Source organism: Anomaloglossus baeobatrachus, chromosome 5, assembly GCF_048569485.1.
Source record: "Anomaloglossus baeobatrachus isolate aAnoBae1 chromosome 5, aAnoBae1.hap1, whole genome shotgun sequence".
Taxonomy (NCBI): domain Eukaryota; kingdom Metazoa; phylum Chordata; class Amphibia; order Anura; family Aromobatidae; genus Anomaloglossus; species Anomaloglossus baeobatrachus.
In genome coordinates, this window is record NC_134357.1 from 60,239,014 (window position 1) to 60,265,875 (window position 26,862).

Sequence of the window (26,862 nt, forward strand, 5' to 3'; positions counted from 1 at the left end):
TTGTCAAAAATTAGGTGACTAAAATTAATTTCCATATAAATCTGCACATTTTTCAACACTTTCTTTTTGCAATAATGATTCATACACATTGACAGTGACAAGTCACTTTTTAGACTAATTTCCACAGTGTGATAATTAAACACTGACTTAATTAAGTATATATAGCTGAAATAAACTTAAATGAACTTTAGAAAAAAAGTTTATTTTTTTTGAAAATTCTTTATCTTTGACGTTCATAACCAATAGAGCCACCAGAACAGTGCGGATGATGATAAAAGGAAATGAATAAGTCTGGATACAGTGAAATTACATTATAAAAATAAATCTCTTTAGATACAAGTCTCAATACAAAGTTTACTCATTATATTGAGTCCAACTTGTCCAAATTTTGAAAATAATGCTAAAATTTTCAAAATTTGATACATAAATACTATAAGGGAATGTGAAAAAATGACATGGCAAATGAAACACAAGTATTACATTTGTATTCTGGAGTTAAATTCCTTTAATCCAGCTTCAACAGGAACTAATAGGTGTCAGATTATTTGATATTCTGGATTATTGGAGTAGAACATTGAGAAAGATGGTTGTGGTATTCTTCATTGTTTTGCAGAGGGTCACTACTAGAAGATGTCTTTGGTTGTCAATGTTATAGACACTGTTATAGTAAGCCGTGGTTGATACTACTCTTAGGGCGGCTTTGCACGTTGCGATATTGCACGTGCGATGTCGATGGGGTCAAATCGAAAGTGACGCACATCCGGCGTCGCAGTCGATATCGCAACGTGTAAAACCTTTGTGATACAATGAACGAGCGCAAAAGCGTCATTATCGTATCATCGCTGCAGCCTCCGACATTTCCATAATGCCGGTGCAGCGACAGGTACGATGTTGTTCCTCGCTCCTGCGTCAGCACACATCGCTGTGTGTGAAGCCGCAGGAGCGAGGAACTTCACCTTACCTGCCGCCTGCAATGAGAAGGACGGAGGTGGGCGGGATGTTTACATCCTGCTCATCTCCGCCCCTCCGCTTCAATTGGCCGCCTGCCGTGTGACGTCGCTGTGACGCCACACGACCCGCCCCCCTAAGGAAGGAGGCGGGTCGCCGGCCAGAGGGACGTCGCATGGCAGGTATGTGCGTGTGAAGCTGCCGTAGCGATAATAATCGCTACGGCAGCTTTCACTAGATATCGCACGTGCAACGGGGGTGGGACTATCGCTGCAGCATCGGTAACACATTGTTACCGATGTCGCAACGTGCAAAGCCCGCCTTAGGGACTGTGGTTAATACTCATAAATGGACATCGTAGAAAGGATTATGAAGGTCTGTGGAAGACAAAAATATGTACATCTTCATGTGTCATTATTTTATAAGCTGTAGCTGCCATTTTCATGAATGGATGTGACTGACTTTTGTTGCGTGCTATGTCCGACACTAGTAAGAGTCGCTGTTGTTGCCAATGTTAGTGTCACCAATATGGGGGGACTTGTACATTTGTTGCTAAGACGATCTATGGTTCTCAGAAGTGATGAGCGGGCACTATCATGCTCGGGTGCTCGTAACTCGTAACTAGTGATGAGCGAGCACTACAATGCTCGGGTGCTCGGTACTTGTAACTGGTGATGAGCGGGCACTACCATGCTCGGTTGTTTGGTACTCATAACTAGTGTTGAGTGAACACTATCATACTCGGGTGCTCAGTACTCATAACTAGTGATGAGCGGGCATTACCATGCTCAGGTGCTTGGTACTCGTAACTAGTGATGAGTGGGCACTACCATGCTCGGGTGCTCAGTACTCGTAACTAATGATGAGTGAGGACTGCCATACTCGGGTGCTCAGTAATCGTAACTAATGATGAGTGAGGACTGCCATACTCGGGTGCTCAGTACTCGTAACTAATGATGAGCGAGCACTGCCATGCTCGGGTCCTCGGAATGAGCAGTTGGATGCTCGGCTGGGCGAGACTCAAGTACCTGAGTATAAAAGGAGTCAATGGGGGACTTGAGCATTTTTCTGAGATATATTCCGGAAAAATACTTGAGTTCCTCTGGTTCCACTCTTAGGGGCCCTTTGCACACTACGACATCGCAGGTGCGATGTCGGTGGGGTCAAATCGAAAGTGACGCACTTCCGGTGTTGCTCTCGACATCGTAGTGTGTAAATCGTTTTAACGATTACCGAGCGCAAAAGCATCGGTATCGTATGATCGGTGTAGTGTCAGTCATTTTCATTATTTTGGCTGCAGCTATGGTACGATGTTGTTCCTCTTTCCTGCGGCAGCACACATCGCTGTGTATGAAGTCGCAGGAGCGAGGAACATCTCCTACCTGCATCCCATCTGCAATGCGGAAGGAAGGAGGTGGGCGGGATGTTTACGTCCCGCTCATCTCCGCCCCTCCGCTTCTATTGGCCGGCTGCCGTGTGACGTCGCTGTGACGCCACACGACCCGCCCCGTTAGGAAGGAGGCGGGTTGCCAGCCAGAGCGACGTCGCAGGGCAGGTAAGTGCATGTGAAGCTGCCGAAGCGATAATATTCGCAACGGGGGCGGGGACTATCACGCTCGGCATCGCAGCATCGGCTTGCGATGTCGTAGTGTGCAAAGGGCCCCTTAGTTTTGACTACCAGCTAAAAAACTCACCAAATACACAATGTGTGCACATGGCCTAAAGTTTTATGAACATGAAGTTTTTTTAGAGTTCAAAAACTATGGATTTTCAAGGGCAAACCATACTTGAAACACCTCCTCTTTGGGAATTTTTTGGAAGAGTTTTTTTTTTCCGTTTCCTAAAGCGATTTTTACAAAATTCTGTTTTGACAGCGACAATAGTATGGAGTGAATTCCATCAAAAGCTACTTCAAAAAAGGGATGTGCACCTTTTTTTTTTGTCCTCCTTGAGAAAAAAATACTCATAAGCCTGAACATATGAACAGCATAGTGGTTTTACAATAAAAATGAATAGCAAGAGTCTTTCAACGTTTTTACGTAATTTTTGAAACCTTTTTGTAGCAGACTTGCGCTAAAAAACCCCTGTGTACTAACACATAGGCTATGTTCACACGTTGCATTTTTTCAGTATTTTTTGTCAATTTTTTAATGCAAATTGAAAGCTGCTTTTTACAGTATTGCAAAAGCGATGAGATTTCAGAATCTCATGCACACGATTGCTTTTTTTTTCCTAAATAAATTGGAAAACTGCTGCATTATTTTAAAATCTGCAGCATATCAATTCTTCCAACATTTTTGCAGAGCTTTTTCACCATAGAAAGCAATGAAAAAGTGCAAAAATTCTGCAAAACACACAGGTTTTGCCTGCAAAAAAAATGCTGCAGAAAAAAAATGCTGCAAAAAAAAGCAACGTGTGAACACAGCCTTAGGCTATGTGCGCACTTTGCAGTTCAATTCTGCAGCGAAAAAGTCACTGCGTGTGCGTCTCAGAACGCAGCAGAAAAAGCTGTGTTCTGAGACGCATTCTGCAGAACGCAAAGTGCGGACATTCCTGGAGAGAATTCATGCGTTCTGGATGCTTTCTCTGCCATAGATAGAGTGGGAAAAGCATCCAGAACTCACATTTTTCACAGTGCGGTCCCACTCGGCTCTACAGCATCCCCATAGACTTGCAGCAGAGCCAAGTGGGACCGCACTGTCACTGTCATGGCTGGCTGCGGGACCAGATCAGATCACCCGACTTCATTGTGATCACGCGGCTCTGTGCGTGTGCCGCGGCTTGATTTGCGGTCACACGTGAAGGACTCACCTATGATCGCAAATCCCCTGAGTGACTTGATCAGCTGTGCTTTCACTCAGGTTACTGGCGGCCACAGCTGCAGTCCTCCACCTGAGAGCGGTGGCCGCGAGTAACCTCAGTGACAGCACAGCTGATCGCGTGACTGACTTCAGTTGCTGCATGGAGCTCACAGGAGCGGAGGTGTTCTAGTGCCGCTCCTGTCAGCTTCCGATGTAGCAGAGCTGGAAGCGTTGTGGGACCTTGCGTGGATTACGTCGGACATGGAGGTGTTTTTGAGGGATTAATAAAGTGGTGAAAGAGGGTGTTTTTTTGTCTTTCATTCCAAATAAAGAATTTTTTGGATGTGTGTGTTTATTTACTTTAACTTACAGGTTCATCATGGAAGGTATCTCGGGGAGACGCCTGCCATGATTAACCTAGGACTTACTGGCAGCTATGGGCTGCTGCCATTAACTCCTTATTACCCCGTTTGCCACCGCACCAGGGATGAGCCGGTAAAGTCCCGGGACTTTCGCATCTAATGGATGCGGGAATTCCGGGCGGCTGCTGGCTGAAATTGTTAGGCTGGGGAGCTCCCCATAACGTGGAGCTCCCCATCCTGAAAATACCAGCCTCCAGCCATATGGCTTTACCCTGGCTGGTATCCAAATGGGGGGGGACCGCACGTCGTTTTTTTTAATTTATTTATTTATTTTTTTAACTGCTCGATATAGACACGCCCATCGACGGATGTGATTGGTTGCAGTGAGATAGCTGTCACTCAGCGTGGGGGCGTATCTGACTGCAACCAATCATTGGCGCCGGTGGGCGGGGAAAGCAGGGAATACGTGATGGATTAATGAGCGGCCGGCTTTTTCAAAAGAGAAGAAGCCGCCACAGTATGAACGCCGTGTAGCGCTGCGCCGGTGATCGTGGATGGGTGAGTATGAGAGAGGGGGGGGGAGGGAGAGACTGACATGAACAGAGAGAGAGATAGAGACATAGAGAGAGAGAGACCGACCGACAGACCGACCGACATAGAGAGAAAGACGAAAGAACTGCCTTTGTTAAGTTAAAAGAACATGTGGATTGCAATAATAATGCACTGCAAGCGCACTGCTTCACATTTTGGCAGTGATTTTCTACAACTCAGTGATGTCAACGGGTGTAGAACGCAGCCAAAATGGCAAAAACAATTGACATGCTGCTTCTTTGAACACAGAGTTTTTGCCACAAATTAAACGCTGCGTTTGGAAACGCAAAGTGCGGACAAAAAATCCACATTTTCCATAGACTTTGCTGGAAAATCAAAACGCAGGCCTTTTGGCATGAAAACGCTGCAGTTCAAAACGGACCTGAAAAGCAGCTGAAACGCAGGTGGAAACGGAAAGTCCGCACATAGCCTAAGATGTTGCAGAAGAGAAATGTTTTTGCAAAAAGTGCACATTTTTTTAGAAAAATAGTATGAAAATCCAGTATATACTAATTCATAAAGTATTGTTTCCATAACAGTGTAAGCTGCTGGTATTATCCGTCCGAGGACCATTTCATAACGCTATTGTCTGTAATTAGTTTTAGTGCTGTCGTTTTCATTACACCGATACTCACTTATTAATTTGTAAATAACACAAGTGTTTCCCAAGCAATGAATAAGCGGCCCGGCCTCTCCTGTGGATACCATCCTATTTATTCATGTTGGTACAGCATTATACTAAGTGGGTAAATTTGCAAACAAATTTTTATTACCCCTATTATGATGCACTTCAATGAACTTCACACAGACATGGACAATTAACATCTTCATTCAATTAGTAGACTGGCGTAAACATAAAGTACAAAGAGCCAGCATGCTGGAAGCAGAGAATCGCAGTGAACAGTAACCTGCACTAGTGGATCAACAGCGCGTACAAATTTTAATTTGCATTGGTGACTGCTTCCTACTTTAAAGGGATTGTCCGGGACTTTAACATCAATGACCTTAGGATAGGTCATAAATGTCTGATCGGTGAGGTCACAACCGCCGACACTCCCGCTGATCAACTGTTCTCTGTGCCGCCAGCCGGAACAACTCAGTTGCGGATCTGCACGGCACAGCTTTGTCAACAGAATTATGGCCTCTTCCAATTACTGCAAATCAGCTTCATATTGATTCAAGTAGAGGGTGCACATGCAGTACCCAGCCATGGCCATTAAGCAGTTGACAGAGTTATGTAGGTTCGGAACTGAGTACATCCAGATGGTGGTGGCAATACTGGGAACAACTGATCGGCGGGAGTGTCAGGTGTCGCACCCTCACCAATCAGACCATTGAAGACCTATCCTAACAATAGACTATCAATGTTAAATTCCCAGACAACCCCTTTAACAGAACTGCAGTTCACTACAATGTATGGCATTATTGTCACAGGATATGTACTGACAGACTAAGGGCTCCTAAGCTGGCCATCAGACTCAAAACCCTACGCTGTCTCTTATCTCGGAGGTAAGCTTGATGGTAGCCAGTTACGAGCCCCCAGCGTGACCCTGTCTCCTGTCTGAGCCATGATCTTATTCCGCCCACCCTGGGAGTGTGCCGAAATTCAGCAACAAAACCCCACAGACAAGACACGGACAAGGGAGAATGAAACCTTGTACACACTGCGCTCAAACAAAAAGGAAAGACAATATGTGTATAGGGGAATAAAGAAACGGGTAGGGAATAAACTCACAACAGGGTAACATTCACACCACGCAGAACTGTAACTGTAGTTCACCATGAATGGAATAACCAGTGAGACCTGAATCACTGGAGCCAAGCTTAAGCTATCTTCGGTGGTTTCCTACTACACTCCCAAGCCTTAAATAAGAAAAAACAGCGGTGGATGGTGGTAATTAGCAACCCGGCTCTCAGATTAGTTGCACACTGCTCGAAGAAGGATTAACTCCTGCACAGCTGGGAGCAATGAAACAACTCAGCCGATGCCCTGCAAAGCTGAGCACTTAAAAGAGACCAGGTTGCCTCTCAGACTCTGCAATGTGAACAGAGTCCAATGCCGTAGTAGTAATCTGTGTGTGCGGATCCGGACAGCGTATGACAAATATGATTTCTTGCAGCACAATAGGTTGAAATTTCTTCTATAGTAGGGGTGCACAAATTGTGGCCCGAAAGTCACAGGCAGCCTGCAACTATCTGCATAGTGTCTAATCACCTGTATTTTCAATGTCATGGTGTAGATTCGTAGGGAAGGTAAATTATGAATAGTGTGGTGTGTGGTCAATTCTGGGGCAATTATATTTTGGCAGAATAAGTTGTAGCACAGAAAGCAGAAGATGAGGTGAAGAAGACTGTCATATACTACAATGTAGAGAGCTGACATCATGGTCTATTCCTTTCTGGACTAAAACCAATGAGAAAGTTATATCTACCTTCCTGTTACGTGGGAGCCCTATAAATAGAGCCAGCACCTATGATATATTTCAATATACTTTCAATATGCAGTAAATGTCTCAGAAGGTAATACTGTGATAATATTTTGGACTATGGTGTTAGGTCAATCTGAATGTGGCCCTCGGACCCAAAAAGTGCAGCCCCATTCTAAAGTCTCAAACCCAGTTGTATAGAAAAATGGGGTTCTTCAAAAACTGCTGTATTCCATTTTTTCGTTGACAATGTTGGGTATATAATTCCAAAGAGGTTGTCTTCAGAGAGTAGCAGAAGGAATTTTGCTGTCAACTAAGGTAGTCTTAGGCGGGCTTTGCACACTGCGACATCGCAGCTGCGATGTCGGTGCGGTCAAATCGAAAGTGACGCACATCCGGCGTCGCTGTCGATATCGGAGTGTGTAAATCGTTTTTGATACGATTAACGAGCGCAAAAGCGTCGAAATCATATCATCGGTGTAGCGTCGGTCATTTCCATAATTTCGGAAGGACCGACATTGCGATGTTGTTCCTCGTTCCTGCGGCAGCATGCATCGCTGTGTGTGAAGCCGCAGGAGCGAGGAACATCTCCTGCCTGCGTTCTGCGGCTCACGTCGGCTATGCGGAAGGAAGGAGGTGGGCGTGATGTTTACGTCCCGCTCATCTCCGCCCCTCCGCTTCTACTGGCCGCCTGCCATGTGACATCGCTGTGATGCCGCACGACCCGCCCCCTTAGTAAGGAGGCAGTTTGCCGGCCAGAGCGACGTTGCACGGCAGGTAAGTCCGTGTGAAGCTGCCGTAGCGATAATGTTCGCTACGGCAGCTATAAACACAATATCGTATGTGCGACGAGGGCGGGGACTATCGCGCTCGGCATCGCAAGCATCGGCTTGCGATGTTGTAGTGTGCAAAGTACCCCTTAATGTGTGAGGAACGTATATAGGATTTCTCATGTCTCCAGGCTAAAATACATCATGACGATTTTCATTCTTAGAAGGGGACTATAAGGGATATCAGGGGGAACTGAGGTAGTGAACAAGCATCTGGTCTTCTTGGTTCCAAGATGAGGACTGAGGTGATGGAAGTTACTTCTGGTAAAGCGTTTCGTATCATTTTTTTTTTCAGATCCTTGGTTGGAATTTTGGTTTCTACTTATTCCAAAAATCACTCAGTAGCCATTGATCATGTGTGCACATAGGGGAAAGACTTGCCAGAAGTCCAATACTGAACCATGGATTTCTGTCATTACTCTGCAGTTTGGCATACCACAGATCTGCACACAGATTTGGCCTTGTCAAAAATTGACATGTCAACCCTTTATTTTGTGGATTTCAAGTCAAATCCAATTAAATGTATAGAAGTCAAAATACATATTTCACAAGAAAATCTGCATTGGAAGGGTCATGAATTTTCCATTGAGTGCTCTTATTTATATTCAATTACCATGTATGCACAGACTAGTGACTACATTGGCTATATATTTGTGCATTTGCACCATAGGTCTGTGCCTATAGGCAACCATAGGAGAGACAAATCTACTATAAAGAGATTGCATATGAATATACAGAACGGTTTTTGTTTGTATATTCAATAAATACTTATAGAGGAACTCCTGCTTGCTAAAAAAAAAAACTAAGTTAAAGGGAACCTGTTGTAGCACTCAGGGGGCAGGGGTAGTCAGGCACGGGTCTCGTACCTGCTTTACTCATCACCGGGCCAGTGTGGTGGTCTGGGATGTCGCGGTGGCCTGCCCGGCTTTGTGCCCCGAGGTGTACACCAATAAGGAGGGTAGATGATGGGGGTAGTAGTAGGATGATTGTCGTGATGCCAACTGTGGTACGCGGCCAGAGATTAGTCGCCGCTGCTGTCACTGTCCTACTGGCCAGATGGTAATGGCAGCTGAAGATAGTATCGCTCCCCACAGGTGCAGTGGGCTCCGGGAAGAATGATGAGGGGAGTAGTGATGGCGAAGGCCTTAGGCGCAGAGGCACTGGGCGGTGGTGCCGGTAATAAGAGTCCGAGTCAGATACTGCGGTTCCAGGTGTCTTTACTCACTCTTTGTGCCGCTCACCCGGGAAGTACTGGTCACCCGGTGTGATGTGCCCCGTCAACCTCAGATAAGTTAGAAGAAATCACCGGTGTTTGAAAGAAGAAAGTCCTTTTTCAGAGTTGCCCTTCCAGACGTGAGGAACCTGTGCCGCAGCTGAGTTTGAGAAAAGTCATGTTATCCCTTTGACCGAAATGCGTCACACTATTTGGTGTTTTATGCACTATGATTTAAAATAAAGAAAAGAAGAACTGAAAGAAAAATCTACGAGTGCCGATCCCTATTACTTATTTGTATCTAGTAGCATAGATAGAGATAGATATTAGAAAAGTATTTCTAAGGACCCTGTATGATATGCTGATGAGCGCGGGGACTAGTCCCAAGGAAATTATATCCCTCAACTAGTCCGCCCTCTTAGCATGTTAGCACACCCACAGGGGCGTACTAACATAATATTCATTCCATCGTCATCAGCGGTGACGCGTGTACCCATGTTTACGGTGACCATGCTTCTGAATGCCCGGCATTTCCAGTCATATGCAGTAGACCTTTCTGAAGCCGGGACACGTACACCCGACTTCATACTGAACATGACCGGACATTTAGAAACACAGTCACAGCGAACACAGGTACACGCGGCACCACTGGTGATGCTGCATTGAATAGCATGTTAGTACCCTCCTGTGGGCGTACCAACATGCTAAGAGGGCGGACTAGTCGGGGGATATAACGCCCTTGCTACTAGTCCCTGCGCTCATTAGCATAAGATAAAAGATCTTTACAAATACTTTTTCTATAGCTCTCTTTATCTATGCTACTAGATGATACAGGGACGGTTAGGCCGGGATTAGCAATATGCACCTAGAACTGCTCGTGGATCTAGGTGCATATTGCACCTAACAAGTTCCCTTTAAATAACTTGTAAAATCCCTGAGTTCTACTGATTCTGCTGCTCTATTCCATTTTGCTCTGCACCACTCCATAGCAGGGATATTCACATTTTTTGCTTTCGGAGCTCAGTATGTGAAATCTCTGTGTGCAGCCCAACTACGCTTTTCATCAAATCTTCTCTGGGGTCTAGCGCTTTCACCCCTCCCTCCCAGATGCTGACAATTTCTACTTAGCAGTGCACTAGATAAAGTATACCTTTTTGCTAAATAAAAGTATTTAAAAAAATGTTTAATATTTAAATGTTTATTATTTGTTTTATTAACTTTAGAGACCCTTTAGATACCATGCAGTGCTGCTTGTATGGTCATTTATGCAAAAAAAAAAGACCATGTCACCAACATTTGCCTAATTTTCTACTTTTTTCCATCTTTTATCATAACAGATCTCTTTTACTAAGAAGTATTATATTTCTATGTACAGTATATAAACTATTACTATCCTTTATCGTTTATTGAATGTAAATGTATAAGGTAATATACGCTTGGCTTCTGATTCTGTACAACTTTCATCTCCAGATGCGCCTTCCTCCTCTTGATTTTACATATTCGTAGATGAATGTAGTGACTAGACAAGTGTTAGTTTTAGTTTTTTTATTACAATATTCTGTTGAGAAATATTTATTCTGCGTGTGTCTATTTCTGCTCTCCCAGTGCTTTTGATGTGAGTTGCAGCTTATTAAAAGATATATCTGGGACTTTAAGAAAAAAAATGTGCCTAAACACTAAGGGGTCCTTTGCACACTACGACATCGCAAGCCGATGCTTGCGATGCCGAGCGCGATAGTCCCCGCCCCCGTCGCAGTTTCGATATCTTGTGATAGCTGCTGTAGCGAACATTATCGCTACGGCAGCTTCACAGGCACTCACCTGCCCTGCGACGTCGCTCTGTCCGGCGACCCGCCTCCTTCATAAGGGGGTGGGTCGTGCGACGTCACACGGCAGGCGGCCAAAAGAAGTGGAGGGGCGGAGATGAGCGGGACGTAAACATCCCGCCCACTTCCTTCCTTCCGCATTGCAGACGGGACACAGGTAGGAGATGTTCCTCGCTCCTGCAGCTTCATACACAGCGATGTGTGCTGCCGCAGGAACGAGGAACAACATCGTACCTGTCGCTGCAGCCAAAACAATGAAAATGACCGACACTACACCGATCATACGATACCGACGCTTTTGCGCTCGATAATCGTAGTTAAAACGATTTACTCACTACGATGTCGAGAAGTGCGTCACTTTCGATTTGACCCCACCGACATCACACCTGTGATGTCCTAGTGTGCAAAGGGCCCCTAACAGGCAGGTTATCGCTACCTACCTGCCTGTTGTGTTGGGTGCCATTCTTCGCCGGATAGGCAGTCACAGACCGCTCTTGCCAGTGATACAATGGCTTCATCAACAGACCGGAGGCCTCTTTTTCGCTCTGCTCTGAAGCTGGGGGAGGAAGAGCCGATGTCATGCTGATTGACAGCCAGCTCCCCGCTACCCAACTGGGGGAGCCTGCTGTCAATCAACATGACATTGGCTGTCCCACCCTGTCCACAGAGCAGAGCGGATGAGAAGTCGCCGCTCTGTTGATGCGACATCAGCAGAATCAGCTGAATTACCGGAAAGAGCGGTCTGTGATCACTCTGTGCTATGAAAGAATGGCGACAGGCACAACAGGCAGGTAGATAGCAACTGCCTGCCTGTGAATGCTTAGGCACATTTTTTTTTTTTTTTTTTTTTAATGCCGGATATACCCTTTAAGGGTTTTATTAGCATCTTGCTATAATCAATTGTATTCGTGCAATGAGAAAATAAGAAATCTTGTTTCTAACGTCACGTGTGATATTTGGAATGGGCCTACTGAGGCTAGGTTCACATTTCTGTTAAAATGTATCAGTCACAATCCGCGGGTCTGGTAAACAACGCAATCTGTGTAGCGGATTCCGTTGTGTCCCATAGACTTGTATTAGTGCCAGATTGCGACTGATTACCTTGCGTTGCATCCGCTGTGCTGCGGTCAGTCATCTTTGGACTGACCGCTGGGAGGGAACAACGCCAAATGTAACGTTTTTCGGGCCGTCAAAATTAACGCACTGCGCAGGAATCCATCGCAATCCGTCAAGCTTGTAATGGATGTCTATGGAGCTAGATTCCACCGTAATCCGTCTTACGACGGAATCCAGCGCTGGATTCTGTCATGCTCTACTGAGCATGCCCAGCATGTTTGGCACACCCACTGGGCTGTCCCAAACACAAACGGATCATGACTGATCCGTCAAAAAACGGACGCACAGTGGATGTAACGGACGCGACGGATCAGTTTTTTCACAGGATTCCTGTGAAAGGAATCCTGTGAAAAACACATCCGTTGCGTCAGTTGACATCTAGAAAATGACTGATCCGTTGCTGATGGACCTGACGGATTTAAAACAACGGAATTGTGAACCTAGCCTTAATGTAGGAAAAGAGATCCTGATTCCAATGATGTATCACTTTGTTTACTTAGCAATTGTTCTTAGCAACAATCCGAGTTCTTAGCTGCAGAATGAAGCAGAGCTGAGAAAGCTAACTCCGCCCACACCAGCCTCTCTATGTACAATGTCTATAGACAGTGAGCTGCTTATCACAGGAGGGGGCATGGTCAGACTAGCAGGCATGTGAGCTCCAGACCTGACAGTGATAATCAACTAGGGATAAAATCTTGAGTATAAGTAAGCCACAGTACACAGTGTGATAAGACACATGGCTGAATTCTGTGTTTTAACCCCTTTATTGCTGTCCTCAGATTACATAGCAAAAACCTGCTGACAGATTCCCTTTAATAAAAAAGTTGAAATCATCCTCCTTTTCCAATTAAACAAAAAAAAGAAATGAAGGAATGAGCACATACGTATTGTATCTGTAGAAGTCTAACATAAATATATATATATATATATATATATATAAATATATATATATATATACAGTGCCTACAAGTAGTATTCAACCCCCTGCAGATTTAGCAGGTTTACACATTCGGAATTAACTTGACATTGTGACATTTGGACTGTAGATCAGCCTGGAAGTGTGAAATGCACTGCAGCAAAAAAGAATGTTATTTCTTTTTTTATTTTTTTTTTTTTAAATTGTGAAAAGTTTATTCAGAGGGTCATTTATTATTCAACCCCTCAAACCAACCACAAGAATTCTGTGTGGTTCCCCTAAAGTATTAAGAAGTATTCAGGCCCAAAGAACAATGAGCTTCACATGTTTGGATTCATTATCTCCTTTTCCAGCCTTTTCTGACTAATTAAGACCCTCCCCAAACTTGTGAACAGCACTCATACTTGGTCAACATGGGAAAGACAAAGGAGCATTCCAAGGCCATCAGAGACAAGATCGTGGAGGGTCACAAGGCTGGCAAGGGGTACAAAACCCTTTCCAAGGAGTTGGGCCTACCTGTCTCCACTGTTGGGAGCATCATCCGGAAGTGGAAGGCTTATGGAACTACTGTTAGCCTTCCACGGCCTGGACAGCCTTTGAAAGTTTCCACCCATGCTGAGGCCAGGCTTGTCTGAAGAGTCAAGGCTAACCCAAGGACAACAAGGAAGGAGCTCCGGGAAGATCTCATGGCAGTGGGGACATTGGTTTCAGTCAATACCATAAGTAACGTACTACACCGCAATGGTCTCCGTTCCAGACGAGCCCGTAAGGTACCTTTACTTTCAAAGCGTCATGTCCTGGCTCGTCTACAGTTTGCTCATGATCACTTGGAGGACTCTGAGACAGACTGGTTCAAGGTTCTCTGGTCTGATGAGACCAAGATCGAGATCTTTGGTGCCAACCACACACGTGACGTTTGGAGACTGGATGGCACTGCATACGACCCCAAGAATACCATCCCTACAGTCAAGCATGGTGGTGGCAGCATCATGCTGTGGGGCTGTTTCTCAGCCAAGGGGCCTGGCCATCTGGTCCACATCCATGGGAAGATGGATAGCAAGGCCTACCTGGAGATTTTGGCCAAGAACCTCCGCTCCTCCATCAAGGATCTTAAGATGGGTCGTCATTTCATCTTCCAACAAGACAACGACCCAAAGCACACAGCCAAGAAAACCAAGGCCTGGTTCAAGAGGGAAAAAATCAAGGTGTTGCAGTGGCCTAGTCAGTCTCCTGACCTTAACCCAATTGAAAACTTGTGGAAGGAGCTCAAGATTAAAGTCCACATGAGACACCCAAAGAACCTAGATAACTTGGAGAAGATCTCAATGGAGGAGTGGGCCAAGATAACTCCAGAGACCTGTGCCGGCCTGATCAGGTCTTATAAAAGATGATTATTAGCTGTAATTGCAAACAAGGGTTATTCCACAAAATATTAAACCTAGGGGTTGAATAATAATTGACCCACACTTTTATGTTGAAAATTTATTAAAATTTAACTGAGCAACATAACTTGTTGGTTTGTAAGATTTGTGCATCTGTTAATAAATCCTGCTCTTGTTTGAAGTTTGCAGGCTCTAACTTACTTGCATCTTATCAAACCTGCTAAATCTGCAGGGGGTTGAATACTACTTGTAGGCACTGTATATATATATATATATATATATATATATATATATATAAAGGTATATTTTGTGTCCTTGCAGCTGTAAAACGCCAGTCTATCTGAATATAAAAAAATATTCAACTCATGTGATAAATATTGAAAAGAAAGCTAACATTTTTTCTGTCACCCTGCCTACTTTAAAATTTCAATATAATCTTATCAATATGTTTTGTGTACCCTAGACTGGTAGGAATAGAAACTACAGCTACTATTAAAATAAATGTCATGCAGCTCCATTGATGGAAAATTTCAAAAATTATAGGTCATAGAAAATGGTGAGAGTAACCAAATAAAAACTATAGCTCATCATAAAAAATGTCACGTAGCTCCATTGATGGGACAAAAAAAAAATCACTTTGGCATCACTCAATCATATTGGGGTTATTTTTTCATATAGTCAAAGCCAAAAAACGGGGTGTCTGCATTTTTTCCCATTTCAACCCACTTTTACATTTTTTTAAATATTTTTTAGAACATTAGATAGTGAAATCAATGGTGTTGTTCAAAACTACAGCTTGTCTGGAAAAAAAAGCCCTGATATAATTTTATTTTTAAGGTATTGAATCTGGAGAAGTCCAAAAGAAATTAAAAAAAAATAAAATAAACATATTCTGTATCTTTGTAGCTGTAAAAGTCCAGCCTATCTAAATACAAAAAAATATTTAACCCATACGATAAACACTGAAAAGCAAAGAAAATTAAACATTTTTTCAGTCACCGCACATACTCAAAAAGTGTACCCTAGACTGGTACAAATAAAAAATATAGCTCATCATCATTAAAAAAAAAAAGAAAAAAGAAAAAAACAAAAATGGAAAAAAATCAGTTTGTCATCACTAAATCATATTGATTATTTATTTTTTTCGTACTTTCAATGCCCAAAAAAACCAATGGCAAATTTTGCATTTTTCCCCCCATTTCAACCCAATTTTAATTTTCTTTTGACTATTTTTTAGAACATTATATAGTGAAATCAACGGTATTCTTCAAATCTACAACTCGTCCATAAAAAAAAGCCCTTATATGACTATGTCAATGGAAAAGGAAAAAAAAAAAATGTTTTGGGTATGTGCCCATGATCCGGACATCCTGCATCCTGGACGCAGCATATCCTCTCCTGCGGGGCTGTGAGTGTTCTCCGCTGGAGACCGCAGCTACCTGTGCCTATGATCAGGGTTCGGGAAGCTGCGGACTTTCTCTCTGTTCTCCCTGTTGAGAACACTCGCGGCTCTGCAGCAATAAATTGACATGCTGCTGCTCGGGAAGCCGCACAGCAGGTCAGTTTACCTTGTGGGAAAAACAAGCACAGTGCTTGTACTGTACAACGCAGCGTATTGGATGCAACTAAAACACACTGCGTCCAAAACACTGTGAACCCTGATAGTGGGCATGTACCCTTAGGGGCACTTTGCACACTACGACATCGCAGGTGCGATGTCGGTGGGGTCAAATCTAAAGTGACGCACATCCGGCGTCGCTCTCGACATCGTAGTGTGTAAATCCTTTATGATACGATTAACGAGCGCAAAAGTGTCGTAATCGTATCATTGGTGTAGCGTCGGTCATTTCCATAAATTGGGAAATACCGATGTTACGATGTTGTTCCTCGTTCCTGCGGCAGCACACATCGCTGTGTGTGAAGCCGCAGGGGCGAGGAACATCTCCTACCTGCGTCCTGTGGCTCACACCGGCTATGCGGAAAGGAAGGAGGTGGGTGGGATGTTTACATCCCGCTCAGCTCCGCCCCTCCGTTTCTATTGGCCGCCTGCCGTGTGACGTCGCTATGACGCTGCACGACCCGCCCCTTAATATGGAGCGACGGCGCAGGTCAGGTGAGTGCATGTGAAGCTGCCGTACCGATAATGTTCGCTACGGCAGCTATCACCATGATATCGCAGCTGTGACGGGGGCGGGGACTATCGCGCTCGGCATCGCTAGCATCAGCTTGCGATGTCATAGTGTGCAAAGTGCCCCTTAGGGAGAAGGTCAGGAAAACATAAGACTACACAAAAACAAATACGTTTTGATAGGAAGGGGTTGAAGAAGTTTTCGGCAAGGTCTGGGCAGCCACCTCTGCATATTGAGGGCCATTTGTAGAATTGCAGAGTACAATATGTAGGTTCCGCTATATGAACGGTTATATCTGACAAACTTTAAGATGCTTTTAATCTGTGATGTGTGTAGATGAGAAGGAAATATAATGATGTTTACTTTTCTCGCTAGGATTTGAAGACCGTGCTGTCTCTCCCCCAATTCCCAGGGGAGTTCCTGCACCCTGTGGTTTATGCATGCACCGCTGTTATGTTGTTGTGCCTGTTCGCATCTATCATCACCTACATTGTGCATCACAGGTAGGAAGCCTCTTTTTCTACATTACCTTCACGTGTGTAATCATGCTATTATCCTAAATTGCTTGTTAAATTGCAGGATTTTAATAGGCCTGGATAGCATTATTGTCTGCGCCGCGAAGAAAGGATGCGGCACCGGAACGCCGTCCTTGGGGTTTGCATGATGGTAGCTGACAATTTAAAAGCATCCTAAATATTTTAGCAGTAAACAGTGCTGTGCCCCATCCCTGCGCTGGTTCTGTGCCAACCAAAGAGTGGTGGAAAAAAGATGAAATGATTCTCTAGAAAAATAAACCACTGAACAGAACATACCTAAACGTAATAAAGTGATTTAGCTATTATTATGTACTTTGATTTTTAGATAATGAATATAATATAGATTTATACCAATATAGATGTACATTGCGGTGAGCACACATTTTGTTACAGCTAAGCCACAGCCTTAATCCTGGCCAGTTCCTTTGTGCCCTTTCCAGAAATAGGGGCCCAAGTGAAACCCATTAGTATTCACACACAGTACACAGCCCCTTTTATGGCTCCTATGCAGTATCATGCACCTTCACACAATATAATGTCCCAAAGATGACCCCACACATTGATTCCCCATACATTTCAATATGATGCCACCACAGTACCCCTACTCAACTTATGAAGCCCCCATGGTGCCCCTTTCAACAACCCCCACAGTGTATCTTCCCATACTATGAAGCTCCTAAACTATGAAGCCCCCACAGTAACTCCCTCACTCAGTATGATACCCACGTAATGCAACCCCCAACACATGAACACGTCCTCAATGCCCAAACTATGACTCCCACACAATGATGCCCCATACCCAATGGGGTCCCAGTGTCCATCGCCCACAGTATCATGGCATTACATTGCCCCACACAGTATTATGCAGGGCTGTGAAGTTGGTAAGCCAAACTTCTGACTCCTTAATTTCCATGATTCCGACTCCACCTCCCTCATACATGAATATTTGCCTGCTCCATGTCGTCCAAATACTTTTCAAAATAAACTTCTCCTCTGATGAGGCTGAAGATACTGCAGCAGTAGTACTGGCAGGATCAAAGTCCTCTTATATTTCTCTCTACACAGACTATATGGCCACCACAGTACTCCTACTCAATTTGAAACCCCCATGGTGCCCCTTTCAACAGCTCCCACAGTGTATTTTTCCATGCTAATGATGATCCTAACACATGATGCCCCCCACAGTAATTCCCTCACTCAGTATAATACACACATAATGATCCTTCCAACACATTAAGATGTCCTCAATGCCCCAATAGTGTCCCCCACACAATGATGACCCATACTCAATGTGGTCCCAGTGTCCACCACCCACAGGATGATGCCTTTAACAGTGCCCCCCACAGTGTGATGTCCACATCTGATGCCTTTAGTGCAGCACTTACACAGTATGATTTCCATTTATGATGCCCACCAGCTAAACTACACCCATATGAAGCCTGTACTGTGTCCTCTTTTTCCCTAGTATGGTGCCTCTTACTTTATCTATCCTCATTCCCACTATAAGTGGAGCAGATCTCTACTTACAGATGTCCTCTCTGCTGAGGGTAGCTTGGCGTAGCAGTAGTAATGTTATGGTACCAGCTGCACAAAGTCCATGGCATCAGGGCACAGGTGAATAGTAGGGCGCCGGCACATGCCTGCTTCACCATCATATTCAAATATATGTATCCGCATCCTAAATATGCAAATATAGTTAAAATGAGACATGCTGCCAGCCCCAAGGGACAGCTTCTCAAATCTTAAATCTTGGACTGCCCCGCTGGATCAATGAATTCTACTAGGCATATTTCTAACTATTAGATATTACATTAAAGGGAGCCTTTCAGATGCTTTATGGCTACCAAGCCAATTACAACGCAGGTTTGGGAACTTTAACATTTGCCACCAAACCTTTTTTTTTTCCAAGAGTTTGATTTGCTCTGTGTGAAGCATGCTACGGAAAATGTTTGTAACAGAGCAGTTTTAGGAGGTGATCTCTCTTCCCTGGAGCCTTGAGGACATTTTAGTAGAGTTGGAAAGTATTAGGTAGACTATACAGTTTAGCTCAAGAAAACGTTTTGCCCCGAGAAAAAGTCTCAAGCCCAGCAGGCACTCCAACTTTCCTAAATTAGCCCAACTTTTATCCCTTGCCCTTGGTTAATGTCTTCATCATGCCATTAAGTCAACAGTGATGGTGTAGGTTGAAGAGTGAAAACATTAGGAGGCTATGAGCTGATAGGTTTTAGCATAAGCATTAGGGTAAGACATTCTTAAATGATTAATATAGGGGATTCAGGTCCGCCAGCTGTTTTTCCCTAAGAGACAATATGACTAATGTCTCCCCATTGCTGTAGTTTTAATGTTAAGTGTTAGGCATCACAATGATAACATTTATTAACTTACTTAAATGCTAAGTTTTAAAAGGTTTTGAGTTAGGGTACCTCTAGTTGCCTATGGCAAATCATGTTTAATGTAAATTAACTCTATGCTAACCAGGTAGGAGTGGAGGTTAGTGTTCAACACACAGAAAGAGACACACACATAGAGACACACACACACACACAAAGAGACACACACATAAAGAAACACACACAGAAAGAGAAAAACACTCAGAGACACCTAAACAGAAGGAGACACATAAATAGAAAGAGACACCCACACAGAAAGAGACAAACACACATAAGGAGACACACACACACACAAAGAGACACACACACATAAACACACACACACACACACATAAGACACACACAGAAAGAGAAAGACAAACATGGAGACACCTAAACAGAAAGAGACACCCACACAGAAACAGACACACACAGAAAGAGACACACACAGAAAGAGACACACACACAGACACCTAAACAGAAAAAAACACACACACAGAAAGAGACACACAGAGAGAAAGAGAGAAAGACACACACAGAAAGAGACACACACACACACGAGACACACACAGAAAGAGACACAAACAGAAAAAGACACACAAAGATACACACTCACACACAAAAAGAGACACACACACAGACACATACAAAGAAAGAGAGACACACACAGAAAGAGAGAGACATACACACAGAAAGAGACACATAAAGAGACATACATAGAAACTGTTTGGATGTTTGAGGTAATACATTGGCTGTTTTGACAGTTACCCTGGATATTTATCAGGTGGCCTATCGCAACCAATCACAGCTCTGCTTCTATTTTACTACAGGTCATTAATAAGCTTTGGTTGCTATAGGCAATGAAGGACATTCTTACTATAAGACAGCTTATGTGTCTTATAGTATCTTGACCTTGTCTCTGCCTGCCCCCCGAGTACTGTCGTGGCCTCTTGGTTTATGATCTTGACCTGTCTGACTACCTTTACATCTACAGCATATCAGTTTTGTCTAGTGCGCTCTTGTGACAGTCTTCACAGTTTCCCTTTATGTTGGGTCATATAAAACCCCCATGTTATTGGGATCAAAGAGAGAGAGAGAGAATGAAAGTGCGTGAGAGACAGAAAGAGAGGGAGGGAGAAAGAGGGAGAGAGGGTAAGTGGGAGAGTGAGAGGGAGAGAGAGACTTAGTTACTATCCCGGGCAACACCGGTTACTACAGCTAGTTATTTATATTTGCCAAATGCCAGCTTAATAGGAGTTTCCTTGGACATTAATGAAAATAAATAGCTAGGGTGCTTAGTACTCGTAACAAGCAGTTGGATGCTTGGATGGGCATGACTTGAGTGCCCGAGTATAATGGAAGTCAATGGGGAACTCAAGCATTTTTACAGGAACTCTTCCTGAAAAATGCTTGAGTTCCCCATTGACTTTCATTATACTCGGGTACTCGAGTTGCTCCCATCCGCGCATCCAACTGGTAGTTACGAGTAAGGAGAACTGAAGCATGGTAGTGCTCGCTCATCACTAAAAATAAATATTTCCACCCACAGTGCAGAGATAAATCCGCTACAAAAGGCAAATATATGGAATAAAAAAGTCCTTAAGGATAGAAGCCGCAAATTTCCATTGTTATTAAGGGATAGTTCACCATATGAGACATCAGAGCTCTAGTCACAAATATCTGAAGGTTGTAAAGAAATGAAAGATCATATTCTTCCAAGTACTATAAAATAACCTTTGTTCATCCTTGCATTGTTGTGTTGTAAAAATTCAATGAAAATATTAATACATTCTATTTGTTGTATCTGATTAGAAAAGTTTGATAACATCTGTGCAACAAACTGGATGTACAGTGGCATGCAAAGGTTTGTGCACCCCTGGTCAAAATTACTGTTATTGTGAAGAGTTGAGCAAGCTGAAGATGAAATGGTCTCTGAGGCTACGTGTCCACGGGAGAATGTTGCTGCGTATTTTTCTGCATCAAAATCCGCGGCTTTCCCGCAAAATCCGCACCTTTTCAAAGGTGCGGATTTGCCGCGGATTTGCCGCGGATTTACCGCGGAATTGCCGCGGATTTTGGTGCAGATTTTTTTTTCCCAATTTTAAAGCCAAAATCCGGATCAAAATCCGCAACAATAATTGACATGTTGCAGATTTTTCCGGATCAAAATCCGCACCAAATCCGCCGTGGAAAAATCCGCAGCATGGGCACAGCATTTCCAAATTGCCATAGAAATGGCTGGGAAGTGTCGCTGCTGCAGATTTTCGGGAAATCCGCAGCTTTTCCGCGAGAAATCCGCGGCAAAATCCGCGCATTTTCCGCAGCGTGGACACATAGCCTAAAAGTAATATAGTTAAAGATGACACATTTCCTTTGTATTTTAGGTTAAAAAAATAATCTTTTACATTTTAAAAATTATGAAAAGTAAAATGGGCAGAGTCAAAATTTTGGTCACCCTAAAGGCCCTGTTACACGCAACGACGTATCTAACGATTTATCGCCGGGGTCATGGATTCCGTGGCGCACATCCGGCATCGTTAGCGACGTCGTTGCGTGTGACACCAACGAGCGACTGTTAACAATGGAAAATATTCACCAAATCGTCCATCGTTGACACGTCGTTCATTTTCAAAAAATCGTTGATTGTTGAGGACGTTCTATTGGGCAGCCGCTTAGTGACGCCACACGAACCGCCCCCTTAGAAAGGAGGCGGTTTGCTGGCCACAGCGACGTCGCTAGGCAGGTAAGTCCGTGTGATGACTCCGAACGATATTGTGCGCCACGGGTAGCGATTTGCCCGTGACGCACAAACGACGGGGGCGGGTACGCTCGCTAGCGATATCGCTGCGTGTCACGGAGCCTTTAGAGATATGTGTCTCATAACTGTGATCAAGATTTCAGACCTTAATTAGCCTCATAAATTCATAGATGGATAAAGCGCACGCTCTCCTCCCCCCGCACCGTCACATGCACAGTCTAAGGAGCAGAGACCGATAAATGGCTCCCTGCTACTGCACCAAAGACTAAGGGAGGGCCCCCTGTAAGCCTAACAGTGAGTAAGTGGAAATGGGGGGCCTTTAGCCAGAGGTGAGGCAGGGGCTAAGCCACTTAGGGATTAATGTGGCCTCCCATTGCCTTATTTCTCATTTCTCTTGCCCCTCTCCCAGCATCACCCCTGACTTACTGTGCCTCTGTCCCAGTATCACCCCTTGACTGACAGAGCTCCCTCCCCCCTATATCACCCCTGACTGAGCCCCTTCTCCCCCTCTATCAAACCTGACTGACTGAGCCCCTTCTCTCCCTGTATCAATCCTGACTGACTGAGCCCCTTCTCCCTTGTTTTACTCCTGACTGACTGGGCCCCTTTTCTCCCTGTATCACCCCTAACTGACTGAGCCCCTCTCCTTGTATCACGTCTTAATGACTTAGCCCTTCTCCCCGCATAAACCCCGACTGACTGTGTTCCTTCTCACCGTATCATACCTGACTATGTCCTTTCTCTCTGTATCACCCTTGACTGAAAGAAACCCCTCCCCCTGTATCCTCCGCTAACTGAGTCCCTCTACCTGTATCACCCCTGACTGACTGCATCCCCTCTCCTCATATCACCCTTGACTGACTGTGCCTTCTCTGCCTGTATCACACCTGAATGACATAGCCCCTTCCCCGTATCATCCCTGACTGACAGAGCCCTCTCCCCCTGCATCACCTTTGACTGACAGTGTCCCCTTTCCCCAGACTGACTGCTCCCTTTTTCCCTGTATCACCCCTGACTGACAGAGCCTCCTCCCATTGTATCAACCCTGACTGAGCCCCTTTTCCCCATATATCACTCCTGACTGACTGAACCCCTCTCCTCGTATCACCTGTGACTGACTGAGCTTCTCTCCCCATATCACCCCCGACTGATTGTGACCTCTCATCCTGTATCATTAAGATTGGATCAAACTATGGGTGCCGGCTTATTCTGTAACATTAAAGCATTACTCCAACGATAGTGGGGGTTTTTTTTGTCAGCGCTGGAGTGGTGAACCAGTACCGTGATGCTATCTAGTGCCTGTATCTTCTGACTGTCCAGAAGCCAGAAGTTACATCACAAGTGCTCAGTACAAGTCTCTGAGAGCCATGAAACACTGGAGTTGCCAGCAGGTCACAGACTGTCAGAGACCGATGAGAGCTGCGGCAATAGAGGGTGAATACACCAGAGGGTAAGTATAAGGTAAGGTCAGTGACCGTAGTCTTAGATTAGAAGCACCGCTCCAGCGGTAAAATAAAAAAAGACCTGGAGTGGTGCTTTAAGAAGTGTATGACCTTGTATCATACCCTTGTAGCTATATGGTGGGCCCCAAGAATGATTTTTTTCTGTTGGGCCCAAGGTACTCCAGTCCGACGATGTATGTATATATGTATATATATATATACATATACTCAGGGCCGCCATTAGGGCATTACTAGTGAGACTGGTGTAGGGGGCCCAGTGAAGAGGGGAGGCCCGGCTGAGCCAGGGACAATTACATAGCTTTATTAAACCCCGGGCCAGCCGGGCCCTCCCCCCTCTTCACTAGGTCCCCCCCTAGTCACAGCCGCATCACTGTGGAACCAGCAGTGTTCTTTTGCCACCATACACGTGGCTAATTTGCATCACATGCAAATTAGCCACATGTGCTGGAGATACCGGGTATGCCGCTGCATTCCCGGTATCTAGCGGGGAAGGGGTGCTGGCGCTGCATCTACCCTGGGCGCAACAGTCAGTTGGGCGCTGTCGCGCTGCCTAATGCGGCAGTGTAAGGTCTCCTTGGGGGCTGCGTTTGCCGCCCCGTAGTGGGAGCCGGTTATTCTCTGAGTGCGGCTGTCACGCTGACAGCCGCACTCATAGAATCTTCAGCGCGCGGCTCCCACTGCTCAATTGTCCTTGTGTCTGTCAGTCAGACGTGAGGACAATTTATTAACGCTGGCGCTGACTTTCGGGTCAGAGCGACGGCTGTCATGTGACCAGGTCAGCTGATCACACTGCTGACCCGGAAGTCAGGGCCGCAGCGCGGAGGCGGCGGATGCTGAAAAGTGCTCCAGTGGAGCTGAAGACACGGAAGATAAACAGTATGGGGTGAGAAGGGGGTATCTATGGAAACAGGTGCCTCCCCCACCCTCTCTCCACCATACTATCTGTGGATAGAGTATGGTCGGAAGAGAGGATGGGGAGGGAGAAATTTCTTTGGATACAGTATGGGGAGAGAGAGGATGAGGAGTAATCCATGGGGAGAGAGGGTTAGAGGTGGTGCATGAGGGGAGAGAGGATGAGGGGTGGTGCGTGGGGGGACAGAGGATGAGGGGTGATGCGTGGGGGGACAGAGGATGAGGGGTGATGTATGGGGAGAGAGAGGATGAGTGGTGATGTATGGCGAGAGAGAGGATGTGGAGCGAACTGGAAATAAATTTTGAGGACAAAGAATAAAGGGTGTCATAGTAAGAGGAGCAAGTGGGCAGGATGGGGAGTGAGGGGGAAAAGTATATGGACACAGGAGGTAGTACGGAGACAGTAAGGGATGAGAAGAATGTGAGGAGCACAGAATAGAGGCTGGCTAGTGGAGGGGTGTGGTATGGAGAAGGGGCAGAATGGGAGGACAGTGTGAGGTCATAGCAAGGAGGGGGAGTGTGATGAGGGCACAGTATAAAGACTGGGCAGTATAAGGGGACACAGTGCAAAGGGCAGGCTCAGTATAGAAAGAGAGGCAGTGTGGAGGGCATGTACCATAAGAGGGACAGTGTGGGGTCATATTTTGTGCAGAGAACACAATAAGAGGGGCCATTATTTATTCTGGGGCACAGTGTAGGGCAGATATTTTTTAAATAGGTGTATTATAATCATTCTGCTATTTTTAGGGGCATCGTGTCGGGATGTGCTGCAGAAGACCGGAGAAGATAGACATCTACAGAGACGAGATGTGAATGTGAAAAGTCATCATGGCGTCAGGACAAGATGAAGAATAGAAAGAAATGACTAGAGACAACGTCATCTATAAGGTACCTGAATGTAAATATTTATTTGTGATACTGACTGTGTGTCATCATTAGGCCTTGGTCCCACTTGTGCATTGCTTCTTATGAGAGCGCAATAGTAAATGACCACCTGCTCTTGGTGCAGGTGGTCAGAAATGCTCTAAGGCACTTAGAACAGGCAATTGGCTGGGGTGCCAGACCCTGACCACTCAGACATTGGTGATCTTTCCTAAGGAGACAGATAATCGCTCTGTGAGCCGAAGACAGGAGCGGGACGATTGCCGGGGGTGGTGGAGGGGCGTTATAGAGCGGGGCGGTGTAGAGGGTGTTATGGAGCGGGCCGGTGCAGAGGTTTTATGGAGCAGGGCGGTGTAGAAGGTTTTATGGAGCGGGGCAGTGTAGAAGGTGTTATGGAGCGGGGCGGTGTAGAAGGTGTTATGGAGCGGGGTGGTGTAGAGGGTGTATTATGGAGAGAGGTGGTGTAGAGCGTGTATTATTGAATAGGGAGGTGTAGAGCATGTATTATAGAAAGAGGCGGTGTAGGTTATGTGTTATGGAGAGGGTCGATGTAGAAGGTGCATTATGGAGAGGGGCAGGCGATGTAGACGGTGTAGTATTACTTTTCTGAGTGAAATACTTAATTCTCTAGAACAGCTTCAAGGGTGCTAAGACTTTTGTCCATGACTGTGTGTGTGTGAAAAAAAAAAAAAATAATTTAAATATATATATATATATATATATATATATACACTGTGAGATAGCGACCACCAAGGTGGTAAATGGTGGAGAAGGTCGCTGCGATATTAAACTGAAGAGGTTGCTATGGGACTTGTAGTTCCACAAAGGCTTGTTTCTGCATATAAGGGTCAGGTTCCCTTTAATAATGCCTGTGTGCTGTGCAGGTCTGGGAATCACAGACCTCCACCTGTGGGTGTGTCCAGTCTGATTTAGGAGAGTCCGTGTTTGTTCTGCAGAGTGTGAGAGCAGAGCAGGGAGCTCTGGGTGTAGCAGCCTGATGGAGGCTGAACACGGGGCTCTGGAATTCAGTCTGGGTTTAGACTGGAAGTAGTGTGCAAGCCAGGCTGGTTAATGCTGTGGCTACTGGACCAAAGCTCTCCTGGAGTGGAGAGACAGACAGGAGTCTGCAGAGTGTTTCTGGGTTCTTGGAAGGAGCCACAGCAAGTGTTGTTCCCTGGCAGGAGCCAGTGTGTACAGGCGCCACACTTCCAATAGAGACTGTATTGGACTGGAAGCCCACGGTATGTGGTTGTGCTATGTTTTTGCCTTAAGCCAGGAGTGCTGAAGCTACCTCACCCCCGCTGCAAGCGAGTTGAACCCCCAGGTTGCGGGGTGCAACCTTACATATGGTGCTAGACTGCGGGCAGCAATCCAGGCAGCACGTCTAGCAACTGCAGAGGTG

General features: G+C 45.2%; 1 protein-coding gene across 4 annotated transcripts in view; it reads left to right on the forward strand.

Moving 5' to 3' along the window:
• The window catches only part of ADGRA1 (adhesion G protein-coupled receptor A1), a 1,087,584-nt gene that overhangs the window by 857,420 nt on the left and 203,302 nt on the right, over nucleotides 1-26,862 (forward strand). For 3 of the 4 annotated variants that reach the window (XM_075348547.1, XM_075348548.1, XM_075348549.1), the window contains one exon: nucleotides 16,916-17,043. The exons of the other annotated variant lie outside the window; for it this stretch is intronic. In XM_075348547.1, the coding sequence (XP_075204662.1) occupies nucleotides 16,916-17,043 (128 nt within the window). The remainder of the gene's footprint in view (nucleotides 1-16,915; nucleotides 17,044-26,862) is intronic. 4 annotated transcript variants of the gene reach the window in all.